The sequence below is a fragment of the Sander vitreus genome, chromosome 17 (assembly GCF_031162955.1).
Source record: "Sander vitreus isolate 19-12246 chromosome 17, sanVit1, whole genome shotgun sequence".
NCBI classification, from domain to species: Eukaryota; Metazoa; Chordata; class Actinopteri; order Perciformes; family Percidae; genus Sander; species Sander vitreus.
The window spans coordinates 4,496,211-4,510,235 of NC_135871.1; the positions used below are offsets into that span (position 1 = coordinate 4,496,211).

At 40.1% G+C, this 14,025-nt stretch overlaps 1 protein-coding gene across 1 annotated transcript in view; it reads right to left on the reverse strand.

The window, feature by feature from the left end:
• Positions 1-4,406: 4,406 nt before the first annotated feature.
• slc1a4 (solute carrier family 1 member 4) overlaps positions 4,407-14,025 on the reverse strand; it is a 32,440-nt gene continuing 22,821 nt past the window's right edge. Inside the window, exons 7-8 of the mRNA XM_078273751.1 lie at positions 13,160-13,294; positions 4,407-8,056 (exon numbers count right to left, since the gene is read on the reverse strand). Coding sequence (XP_078129877.1) covers positions 7,819-8,056; positions 13,160-13,294 — 373 coding nt within the window. The 3' untranslated portion in view covers positions 4,407-7,818. The remainder of the gene's footprint in view (positions 8,057-13,159; positions 13,295-14,025) is intronic.

Consider the following 14,025-nt stretch of genomic DNA (forward strand, 5'->3'; position numbering starts at 1 on the left):
GTTCAGGTGGACCAGAGGGTTATTATCCTTCAAGGCCAGGAATTTATTGCCCCACAAATAGTCTTTTAAGTGACAGCCCATTTAAGTGCCAAAAACTCCAGTTTGAAAGAACTGTAGTTTTGGTCGTTCCTCTCAGTGGGGTTAAGGCTCCTGCTGGCGTAAGCCACACCTCTCTCTCTGCCATCCTGTAGCTGTGCCAACACAGCCCCCAAGCCTCCTAGGCTGGCATCAGTGTAAAGATGGAAGGGGTTTTGAGAAGTCTGCGTACGCCAAGATTGGGGAACTCACCAGAGCAGTCTTCAGAGAATAAATGCCATCTAGCAGTCTGGGGTCCAGTCGATGGCAGCATTTCCTTTCCGCATATTAGCAGTACCTACTAGGAGAACATTCAGGGGTGCTGCTATTTTAGAAAAACCTTTAACAAACCTTCAGTAGTACCCCACATGGGATGGGACAGTTCTCAACAACAACTGTCTTTTCGGGATCTGTGGATATTCCATCACTGGAGATGACATGGCCAAGGTAGTTGACTTTCCTCTGGAACAGGCTGAATTTATGGGGCTGCAACTTTAAACCATGGACTGCCAGCTTCTCAAAAACCTGCTCCAGGTAATTGATGTGGGTGTCGAAGTCCGGGGAGTATACCACAACATCATCCAAGTAGATCAGGAGAGACTTGTGGACCTGCCCGCCCAGGCACCGCTGCATCAGGCGTTGAAATGTTGCAGGCGTGTTACAGAGGCATTGTCACAAGGACAATTGGTGCTGGAGCTTTCCTTTATGAACATGCTGGATGATTATTATTGCAGAAGTCACTTCAATTCAGGGTAGATGCTTGGTGGAACTGGCCTGTAGCACTCCCTGCTGGGTGGTGCAGAGCCTGTAGGGATTGGGTGGAGGACTGCACTGGTCTGGCAAAGGTCCTCATCACTTGCTGCAAAGACATCTCTCCATTGCTGTAACAGTGAGTCCATTGTCTGTTGTTGGTCTGTTGTTAAGCCATCACCTTTCAGCAGATTGAAGGGATGCTGGTCTTTTGTGCTGATGTGGTTGGTCTGCACATCCACTTCCACCACACTGTGTGACTAGCACTCATTGCCTTCTTCACAGAATGCAATGTGAAGGAAAATAAAAACACTGCCTGAGTGGGCTCGGTAGATGATGGCAGGCTCATTGCTAATATGGCACGCTGATCAACAAGAACATTTTAACTACTTAATACTAAAAAGGTTGCTACCCCTGGGTTAGGCTTTCCAAACAAAGTGTGACCACTGTGACCATCAGTGTATTTTTTGGGGGCACTTTAGGCCTTTATTTGTGTAGGACAGCTTAGACTTGAAAGGGGAGAGAGAGGGGGAATGACAGGTCAGAGTTGAACATGCGGCCGCTGCGTCGAGGAGTAAACCTCTATATATGGGCGCCCGCTCTACCAGGTAAGCTACCCAGGCGCCCACCATCAGTGTTTTCAAACGGTTTGCAGTGTCTCTGTCATATGTGAGTGATCATGTGGTCAGCTGAGAATATCACAGAATGAAATGGTGATGATGGAGCAGGCAGCACAAACAGGAAACAATGGTCATTAAAGGCTGTACCAAAGTGCATGCATGGTAATCCATCCATGTTGTTGAGAGGTGTCATCCTTAACCACAAAAGTCAACCATATGATGGCGCTAGAGGAACAGTCAGGGGTTTCACCAAAGGTAATGGGGCCTCAGATTAACCAAGGTTGTGACATGTCAATGTCTAACTGTCCAGCTGTCTCTTTGCTGTTGGTCCTGCTGTCAGTCAACATTGAAGGTGATACAGTACATTTTTCATGCAACTCAAATGAAAAGGCTACTGTTTTTGTACTACTTATTATTAGGCCATATTATTATTCAGAGGATTACAAAGGAGGTCTATGTCAACACAAGCGTGTCTGATTGCATGATGCTGAATGAAAGAGACCCTATAAAAGCTTTTTGTAGAACCAGGCCCATTACACAGGAATAATTGATGGGATTTTAAGGGCTAATCATTTTTTTCTGAGCATCACACATAAGTGTGGGTTTGATAAGATTGTTGGTCAGTACTTTCAGTATGACTCAGCGATCTGTTGTGATGTTTCTGACTTCTCAAAATGTCAATATTTATGCAAAACTTCCACTAGCTCATTGGGCAACTCACTGCTGTCAATGGAAAATCTTACATTGTAACTACTACTATTATGATTATTATTATCAGTATCAGTGTCATCATTGTCATGATGATAAAAACAGTTTATAAAATCTGAATTTGACTGATTTTAATTGTGGGTTAATAAAAACATCCTCGGCCAGCAGAGGTTAGCTCATAAACAGTGTTGGGTGTAACGCGTTACAGTAACGTAACTACTTTTTCGGGTAAAAAGTAGTGTAACGCGCTACTACTGAAAATTTGGTAACGAAACGTAGTTCCTTTTTCAATTCGGCGCAACGTTACTTTTCCCAGGGACAGATTTGACAGCGACAGCTGCCTTCTCAGCTGCACACTCACAAGCTCCACACGGGACGTGACAGAGGCTGGTAGCAGAGTAATCATGGCAAGCAAGAAGCAGCCAAAGCTAACTTTTGAGAGCATTTTAAGCTTCGTGGCTTTTTGCTAGACGGCGCTCGGAGCCAGGCAGACACAAAGCTGATAATCTCACAGATGGATGCGGTGGAGATGGCCTCATACATACACGCAGCAGACCGCTGTGGACTTGTGTCGTTTGCACGGACACGCAAGGATTTCCAGAAAAGAGGCTGCATGTGTCTACGACAATGCACGGACCATTGTGGTTGCGCGACCGGTACAAGTCCATACAGACATTGCATAGTATACACTAACACCGTGTAACGTCGATGACCTGCTGATGTGCATTCAACCCGCGCTGGACTCGTTCATAATGAATCAGCCGTCACTCTGTGAGTAGAGAATCCAGCCTGCAGTGTAGTTCAGACACTTCACTGATAAACCAGAGATTGGCTTATATGGTCAAAGATAGTTTTTGTATAATTAACTTCAGTCTCTGCCAGAGACCCCTGCTTTTAAAAGTAACGTAAAAGTAACAAGTAAAGTAAAAAGTTACTTTCCATAGGGGGTAACTAAGTAAAGTAACGGATTACTTTTTTTAAGAAGTAACGAGTAACGAGCAAACACTACTTTTTAAAAGTAACTTCCCCAACACTGCTCATAAAAGCATAAAGTAACACTTTGGACCTCCATGTTGGAGAAAATGGTAAATGCTAGGTTGGATCCGCTAGATGTGTTGACGTGGTTAGGTTTAGGCATGAGGAGTGGGGATTGGTTAGGGTTAGGGTAAGAATAGTCTATATCCATGACGTTCCACTTCCAGGATTGCTCCGGTGCCGCCAGAAATTCAGATAATAGACATATTACAGATGCTAGAGAGTAAAAGCAAGAGGAATAAGGCAACTTTGAAACTTTATCTGGCAAAGAATGTGTGGAAAAAGGCTGGTTATAAACTACAGTTCTGTTGAGGAAAGTGGGAACAGGTGTGTAGGTGGGAGGGGATGTCATGTGACATAGACTGGCAAGAAAGTGAGCAGGGGCTGGAGACAGGGACAGAGAGCTAGGCCAGGCAACCAACCAACCAACTAGAAAGTCCTCATGACACACTTGTGTTGAGGTCTTGAATGTATTTGTGGTATCTTTGCAGGTCAACAAGACCTTACAGTACATTAGTTATCCAGCAACCTCAGCTTTCCCTCACATTTTCTTCTGGTTTTATCCTCTCTGTTTCGCCAACATGGAGGTCCAAATTGTAAATAGGTGTTTCTTTATGCTTTTATGAACTAACTTCGGCTGGCCTAGGATGATTTTATGTATATGACCTGCATTACAATCAGTCAACTTCTGAACAGCTAGAACAGTCTGGTAAATTCAGCAAATGACATTACTTTACTGTAATGCAGCCTGTAAAACCAGGAAAAGACAACACTTATGTCATATGAGGATATTACGATATCCAAAATCTAAGACAATATTTTGTCTCATATTACGATATCGATATAATATTGATATACTGCCCTGCTCTGGTAAAGTTTGGCAGAAATTGTGACATTTCCTCAAACCAGAAACATACACAGTACATTTTACTGAGTCATACTGAAAGTACTGACCAACAATCTTATCAACCCCACACTTATGTGTGATGGTCAGGAAAAAAAAAAAGATTAGCCCTTAAAATAGCATCAATTATTCCTGTGTAATGGGCCTGGTTCTACAAAAAGCTTTTATAGGGTCTCTTTCATTCAGCATCATGCAATCAGACACGCTTGTGTTGACATAGACCTCCTTTGTAATCCTCTGAATAATAATATGACCTAATAATAAGTAGTACAAAAACAGTAGCCTTTTCATTTGGGTTGCATGAAAAATGTACTATCACCTTTAATGTTGACAGACAGCAGGACCAACAACAAAGAGACAGCTGGACAGTGTTAGACATTGACATGGCACAGGCAAGGTAGCAGCTATTCCTCAACAAAAAAACTGAAATTAAAGTACAGTATATTTCTAACAGGTTATCAGAAACACTGGCACGAGAGTTCATTAAAAATGTTATTACATGTCATTTTTTTTCATTGTTATAATACAAAAATTTACAATGAGAAAGTGTTAAAATGAGGTAAGTACAAATAAAACAAAACAGCTAAAACAATTACAATAAATTAATAAATATATATATATAGTACGTATGTAATGTAATTACATGTGATTGTACCAGATATACTCAACAAAATCTAGTCATAAAGCTTTACGTTAACAGAGCAGTTGTTAGCTTAGAAAAAGGCATCTGTTAAATCTCAAATGATGTGTAAGAAATGTTCAAACATACTAGTTTACTTCTTCTTCTTACAACATACACACCAGGATCCCAAAACAAAAAGCAGCAGCACCACCACTACGTCATAATGAGCATCTCAGACATTAAGGCACAGCAACATGCATTAAGCATATGTTCACATACATGATGTTCCTTCACCTCTTAGTGGTCTTCACTTTAAAAAACAGTATAACATCACATGACTCAGCCCCGGAGCAGTCTCATCACCAGTTATTCCCTATGCATGTTTAAATAAATAGGTAATACTACCAGTTATCATTCAACAAAGCAAGCTGAATTATCTCAAGTGTTTCAGACAGAAACAAAAATGGTTCAACCGAGCTTTGAGATCACCCTGTTTACTCCTTTTACATTAATACCTGAAACCACTAGAGGACAGCACAGGCTCATTCTGTCAGTCAAGTCCTGCATCCTAAAAGGGAGACTTTTTTTGTTAAACCATCAGACATTTGGCAGTTTTCTTCATGCCAAACCATACCATACAGCATGGATATCAACCATGGCATGGTACAAGTCTTACAGTTTTATCCCTAGATCAAGGAAAATCTATACTTTAAAAAATTGCCATAATAATGTCAATGCCCAATGTTCCCTTTAAAATGATTTAGCAACAACAGCAAGAATCATTTATCACACAGACTGAATTAAAAATAGTCAATGCTTTGGTGAAAAGCCAGGGCCTGTGACATGAACTGATCACTTTAGCTTTGTTAGGTGATGAGTTTTAACGATTAAAATACAGATACTAACACACATCATATAACTTCCAGGCTTATATCTTGATGCAATCCTCTGAAACGCCACTAAGAAATAACACTAAAATCAAAGGATGGATTCGCAAAATCATGACACAGTATACATGTATGATATGAACTCATCATGCATTTTGGTCCAGTATTTGTGTGTTATCCTTTGATGAAGCTTTGATTTTTGAGTGAATTCCTTGTGGATTGGCTGGGATTTCTTACTCATAAACTACTGACCTTACTGACAACCATACATTGAATATATTTTCTTCAATAAATGGGAGACTGGAGTGTTTTCATGATGTCAAATAAGTGTGTTTACAGTACTTGCAAACTAATGTTCGATTAACTGTAATTATGTCCCATTATGTGTTTAACAGGATCTCATGAGCTCATCAAGATGCCTTCAAATAACTCTCAACCATGTTGCATTTACATAGCTTACGCAGTTTTCTACCTTAACAGGTCTGGACATATGATGTTCATTTCTTTTCTGTTTTGCCTGGGAGCTGATCTTTTCGCTCATACTTAAATCTTTTCATACTATATGTTTAGTTTTTTACAATTGTTAGCTAACTCGAATATCAGGTTTGCTAACCATGACATAGCCTAAACACCTGATATATTAGCTAAGCAAACATTAGCTAAAAATTTGAGCATTAATCATAGCTAACTTATGTTACCATAGCATTAGCTAGCAAACAAAGCCCAAAACAAACTAGCTTCTTTTTCGACTCCTTAATAATGTATTTCTCAAAAGCAATTAGCAACAAATCTACTAGCTACTTTTATAAATAAATCATATTGTTAATGTATTGTTAGAAAGGATTTTGTAACAAATGGATAAGAAAGATGCCAACACAGACATTTGCACAGCTAACTCGCCTAATCCAAAAACTGCTGATGCATTTTGCAACTTTTGAGAGCTAGCTAGCTAGCTGAGACGGCTGGGTGTTCAGTATGTAGCCATTATTAGCACACAGACTCAAAGAACAAATTGTAGAGCAACTATAAACTGCTGTCAATACAAAATTAGAGGAGCGTGCTTGGAAAATGCTGATATCAGCTGGGAAAGCAAGGCAGGTTAACTTGTTATTAAGATCTACCTTATCATGTTTGCAGTTGGCTTTTTGTGAAGTCTTTTTCCATGGTATTAGAGATTTAGAGACCCATGTTTATGTAAATAATCCCAATGTTCTGTTTACTCAAGGATGAATAGGATGTGTCAGGGTAGCACGTATTCAATGGGTTTTCAGGCCATCATGGCAATGCATGCATAAACACTATTTGAAATGGTCCAATGTTCAAAATGTTTTACCATACTGGGCCAGTGTGTCACTAGATAAACAGATTGCATGAGGCCAAATTCTTTACCTGTCATTTGAAAGGTTAATGTTTGACGTCTGCTGATGGTCAGCAATTACCTAAAAGCCTGGGCACATCTGGTAAACCTCTCTCTAAATTATGACAAACAAGATTTTTAACACTGGGACCTAATACTATTCAGCTAAAAATGTAAAACAAATGAACTAAACAAATAAAATGCAAATACATACCAGAACAGGCTTTTTGAACGTGTAATTCAGTTATGATGAATCATACATTAGACACGTTGACTTGTCAGCATTTGGCAAGTTGTTAGTGTTCTATAGTTAATGCTGGTCGTTCTATTTGCTGTCTGAAGATAAAAACAAAAAAATGCACTTGATGATGCTCTAATGTAAAAACTTATGGCCATGAGAATCTCATAGTACGTCAGACAAATTAACATGTATGGGAATGTTTTAGGGATATTTTACACAGTGTGTTTCCGTCACTGTTTATCACAAAATGCCTCAATCAAAATTTCCAAAGATACAAACAAATGTAGGCAACCTCAAGTCAAGTGAAAATAACAAAAATGTATGTTAGATTGAGGAAATGTTTATAAAAATCAATCATTCTCAAATTCATCATACTCTAATCTGCATTTAAAACCCAGTTATTGAGACTAAGTGACTGAATTTTTAAAGTACAACAGCCGCACTACACTGTAGACTTTCAATGGTCTATGCAGACTGCTACTATGGCACTTTGTTTTCCCTCAAAAGTGAAACCATCAGGGACCTCTTTTTTTTTTTTTTTTAATGGATTCTGACCTGGTCAGCAGCAACATCAGAAGTATCGATAGGTCAGGGGGCAAGAGAAAAAGTCTCTCTTAGTTCACAGGACGGACTCAATGGCTTCAGGCATGGCTTTGGTTTGGTGAATGATGTACAGCGAGTTCTCCTCCTCCGCCTGGACTTTGGCCACCACCTCCACCAGGACCTCTGCCAGCTCCCCTTCCTCCTGCGGCTGCTGCTGCTCCTTCTGCTTCTTCATCTCCTTCTGGTTGATGTGGTGGAGGATTCCAGCACCCAGAGCATCGCCCTCCACGTTCACTACCGTGGTGGTACGATCCCTGTACGCAAAGTGGACAGAAGAGACAGGCGGCTGAGATTGGTCTACTTTTTAGCAAACATGACATGGTTAAAGTTAGTTCTGGACTTATGAGTTACCTTTCACGTTATCTTTCACCTGCTATAATCATTAGGTAAACAACCACTACCACGGATCATCTTTGCGTTTCTGTTAGGGCTTGTGGGTTCAGTTGTAGTTTTTCCTGTTTTATTTTGTTAATTCATTCCCTGTTCGTGGTTCTTTTATTCTGTGTTCTGGGGCCCGTTTCAGAAAGCCGGTTTAGTGAAAACTCTGAGTTTGTTAACCCTGAGATGGGGGAAACTCTGGGTTTTCTGTTTCAGAAAGAGAGGTAACTTAAAGGTCCCATGGCATGAAAATGTCACTTTATGAGGTTTTTTAACATTAATATGGGTTCCCCCAGCCTGCCTATGGTCCCCCAGTGGCTAGAAATGGCGATAGGTGTAAACCGAGCCCTGGGTATCCTGCTCTGCCTTTTAAGAAAATGAAAGCTCAGATGGGCCGATCTGGAATCTGCCCCTTATGAGGTCATAAGGGGCAAGGTTACCTCCCCTTACTCTGCTTTGCCCGCCCAGAGAATTTGGCCCGCCCATGAGAAAGAGAGAGACATCATGGCTTGCAAACAAGCAAAGTGGCAGTTGGTCAAGGCCACACCCCCACCCTCCACCTTACACCCCTCTCTCCTCAATAGCATTTAAAGCTACAGACACAGAAATGGCACATACTAAGGAAAGCTCATTGTGGAACTGGCTCTAGTGGCTGTAATTCTGCACCAAGGCTGAATTTCAGGAAAGAGACTTCAGATACAGTATTAGAGGACCACTACGGCCTATACAAAAGCATCCAAAAAGCAGCATGTCATAGGACCTTTAACCTCAGAGTCAGTTACTATGGTAACTGAGCCTGTGAACCTAACCTGGTTGGGAGCAGGTTTTCTTCAATAAACCTCAAGTTTCTCTCAGTGCCCTACCTCTTTCATTTCCTTAATTCATTCAGTCTGTATCAGGCGCATTTTAGCGCAGTTTGTTATCTGCATGAATAAACTGTTGGTTTATTAACCATGTTAGGCAGACTATAAAACGTTTTCTTTCTCAAAACATGGCATTTCCTTTTGTCGACGATCCCACTGATGAAGAAGTTGTATTACTTTGCAGAGAGTTAAACATACGTCGGGAGATGATATTGAGGCCCGACTATAGATGCATTTTCATTTCCAGATAACGACCTATTTAAGCGGTATCGTTTTTCTTCCCAGTCTATCAGATATGTAGCTAGGTACCTTATCCGTCCTCATATCATTAACGTCACCCATCGTGGACATGCTCTACATCCCAGCACATTCTTTGTGGTGCATTTTCTTTACAACATTGGTGATGCGGAGCATATTTGTAAAGCCACTGTATAGCAAAGCGCCGTCAGAAGAATGTGACTCGCTCTGAAACATTTTTTAAACATTTTTGTAGTGTTCCTAGACACACACCAGTGAGAGCCATTAGAAAGAAATAAATTATTATAAATTATAATTCTGTTAATGACATGATGCTGCAACCTCAGAATGGGATTAGTAGTAGTTTACTTTTTCGCCCACAGGATTGCATCTAAATGAAATTATAGGTGTAATACCATTCCAGTTTTCACCAGTAATATTAAAGGTGATTAAATATGAAATTAATACACTATGTTATAATTTATGGATTGACTCTAGCAGCAATTTTCTCCCACACCAATTCTCACTGTGTTTCTTTTTTAACGAAATACATGTTCAAACTCGCTGTATGTGCGCATGAGTATTTCTGTCGACCAGTTTGTTTGTGGTTGTTACCATGGTGAATCATAGTATCATGGCTCCATTCATGCTGCCTTTTTATTGTGGCGGTGCACGTGCTTAACTCTGAGTGAATCTAATCTGAGTTGATTGAACCAACTCAAATCAGCTGTTCTGGAACCGACAACTCAGAGTTCAGGGTTAGACTCAGAGTTTGTTAAACCTCCTTCCTGAAACGGGCCCCGGTTTTGGTTTCTAGGTTTATCCTCATGTATGTTTTTGATGCCTTAGATTCCTGTTTTATTTTGTAGTGTTGTTTATTCTGTCATGTCTTGTTTTACTTCCTGCCTTGTGTGTTTTCCTGCCTTTGTGATTGTCTGCGCTGATATGGAGGAAATATTTATTCATAAATCAAATTGAAAGTCCAAAGAGAAATTGAAAGTCCAAAGAGAAAACGAAGCGAGATCAAATTAAAAATATTATTTTTTTAAAATTTAAATTTTAAATTAAATTTAAAAATTTGGCTTTTCCATTTGGATTTAATATTTGGCTTTTCAATTTCAATATAACATTGGATTTTCATTTGGATTTAATATTTGGCTTTTGAATTTCCATTTAACATTTGCTTTTCATTTAGACTTGACACATGTCAATGTAAATGAGGAGGCGTGGCCCAAAGGCTGGTGGGAGGGTCTGAAATGAAAGGGGTGCAGAGGCACCTTATGAACAGCAGGGGGAGCTGACTGCTGGGGAGCACACTGTTGAGCATCTGTCTGCAGCGTCGCCACCAGGCTGGCTTGGCCTCTTATTTCACATGATAGAAACTGATGATCTAGGCTAAACACAAACGACATTTCATGCAACAACAGTGAAGTTTGGATATCAAATTTGGATATCGTTTCAAAATCGGAAATCAAATGAACGAAAAAGTAGCCTACACGGGCTGTACAAAAGGCCGTCAATCAGGAGTGATTGTTGTGAGTACATGTTGGAGAATAGCGCGGACACGCACCTCACACCGCGCGCACCACCCGGAGAAAAAAGTGAGAGAAAGAAAAAGGACGGGTCGCAGTTCGGACGATGACTACCCGGTTGAGATTGTGTGTGTGTGTGTGTGTGTGTCCTCGGGATCTGACAACACACAAAAACATATAGCAGAGCTACCCACACCCATGTTTGTACTGTTGCTTAATTAAATAAAACATCAAAAGAGAGAAGTTGTCTCCGTCCGTGTTTTAAACAGACACACCTGGGGTGAAGTTGGAAACCAGAATCAGCTTTAAATACAGTCCTAATCTAGTCCTCATTAACACGGGCCCAATTATAGTAACTACATGAAAACTTCACTGTTGCATGAAATGTCGTTCATTCATGTCGTTCACAGCCTGGTGGCGAAGCTGCAGACAGATGCTCAACAGTGTGCTCCCAAGCAGTCAGCTCCCCCTGCTGTTCATCAGGTGCCTCTGCACCCCTTTCGTTTCAGACCCTCCCACCAGCCTTTGGGCCACGCCTCCTCATTTACATTGACATGTGTCAAGTCCAAATGAAAAGCCAATGGAAATTCAAAAGCCAAATATTAAATCCAAATGAAAATCCAATGTTAAATTGAAATTGAAAAGCCAAATATTAAATCCAAATTAAAAGCCAATGTTAAACTGAAATTGAAAAGCCAAATATTAAATCCAAATGGAAATCCAATGTGAAATTGAAATTGAAAAGCCAAATATTAAATCCAAATGGAAAAGCCAATGCTAAATCCAAATGGAAAAGCCAAATGGAAAATTTAAAAAAATAATATTTTTAATTTGATCTCGCTTCGTTTTCTCTTTGGACTTTAAATTTGAATTATGAATAAATATTTCCTCCATACGCTGCCCTGATGTGTCTCACCTGTTCATCAGCCCACTTGTCACCTGTCTCTTGTTACTACTCTCGTTACCTTGTGTATTTAGTATCTGTGCTTTCTTTTTCTGTTGTCTGATCGTTCTCGTTTCCTGAGTCATTCCCTGCAGCGCTCCCTGTGCAGTTTTGTTCCTTGTGGTTTCTTTCTCTTTTTCATTTTCAGTGTATTGAATTTTGTTTGGATCTCGGTTGCCAGTTTTTACCTGCCTGCTTTAGGACACCTTTTGTTTGCAGCTGTTTTAATTTATTAAACCTTTAAAATCTTCCTGCTGCCTCCTCGCTCCAAGCCTGCTAAACACAAAGACTTCTTTGGAGGTAAATGTACAGCATTTTCTCATTAGGACAACTAAAAGAAAGGGCTGAAAAGAGCATTACTTATCTGCGGACGCTGAATTCTGCAGAATTGTCTTCAGATTTTGAACCAATTTTAAAAAATGACAATAAAACTCAGAATGTCAACACATCTCCACCACAAGCAGAAAAACAGTCCGCTAAATTCCACAGATTTTCATTCTGGATTACTGCTGAAAACTAAAGAAATCCACAGATTCCATTTGGGTATGCTTATCAGCCAGTAACAGAGCAACAACTAGGCAAAAAAATTATTTCCATTTGCCTATTTGTCGTATATATCAAGACATCCATTTTTAAAAATCAGATATAGAGGCCCACTGCTATGGAATTCATTGCCAGCCTTAGGTCACAGTTAAAGAAGTTTCTCATTTAATCTTAAACCTTATGTGGGGATAATTCTGTTGATTGTATTTATTGTCTGACTATGGCTTGTTTTTCTGTTTGCCTTGTCTTTCTACTTGCTTTATGTTTTTAATATGTATATATTTTATATGTGTTATGTTTTTTTTCCTTTTGTTTAGTATAAGGTGAATAAGCCTTTAAGGTTTCTTGCCTCTTCTACTCTAAAAATTGCTTCTTTTTTTTTAATCTATCCTACAGTATGTATGCATCCTTGTGTAAATAAACTGAACTAAACTAAACTAAACAGTGAATACACGGAATCGTAACAACATAGCACAAGGCAGAGTGTGTTATCTTCATAGCTCAGAAGTTTTTGTTCCACATCATGAGAACAAAAAAGAAATCGAGGGACTTTTGAAAGCTAGACCTTTGCACCACCTGGGACCTGGCTTGTGAAACGGATGTAAAGCATTTATGTATTTTCTGTTTAACCTGCTGATGTGTGTGTGAGTTTGCTCTACTACCCCAAGGCAATATTGCTTGGGGAAAATACAACCAACTTTTATTTTTTTCAAACTGTTTCCCTTCATTTCCCCCCTGTTGGCATGCCAGTTGGGGTCGATTTACGCTCATTGTAATGTTGGCAACGTGTGCAGACTTGATCAGACGCAGCTGTCTGTGTTTTCTAACATGAGTGTCATTGGGTTCACAGGCTTTACTCACACAATCCAGTCAACAGCCAGCATAAGGGACAGGTCATTGGTCGGCAGGCCGATGGCCTCCAGGATGATGGCGATGGTAATGATGCCGCCGGCTGGTATGCCTGCTGCACCAACACTTGAGGCTGTGGCTGTCACCCTAGAAATAATTATGAAATAATCATATGAGTACTAGTACTAGGGTTGGGCATCATTGTGATTTTAACAATTCTGATTCCAATTCTTCCTTTTGATTCTAGTTCTTATCTATTCTCGATTCCGATTCTTTGAGGGGTGGAGTTGAAACGGGTCACATGCTTATGTAACATTGGAAAATTTTATTTTGATTCAATGGTAGTCTATATCCATGACTTTCTACTTCCGGGATTTATGAGGACTATGGTTAACTGCTCCTCAGATCTCTGCAGGGTAAATCCAGACAACTAGCTAATTCTATCTGTCTAATCTGAGTTTTCTGTTGCACGACTAAAACAACTTTTGAACGTATATATGTTCCACCAAAACAAGTTCCTTCCCGAGGCTGTTTTGCAGAGGCTCCGTTGCTCCGTCCGGCACTTAGCACCTTCCAAGATGATTGTGATTGTTTAAAGAAATGCCAATAAACCAAAGCAAGTTTTCTCCCATCCCGGTATGCTTTGTGAACTAACCAGACCCTCCTCTGCGGCGCTGTGGAGGAAGGTCTGGCGATGCTAGATTAATTCAATGGTGATTTACAGTATTACCAGGCTTTTTCAATGTAAAATAAAGCCACACTTTAGTGCCGCTTACTCCATGGCTAAAACACAATAAGCGCCTGGAAGTACGTTTGCTGCTATGGAAACCAAAACTTGTGCGTGTTATGTTATTTATAACTGATGATTGGATTCAAAA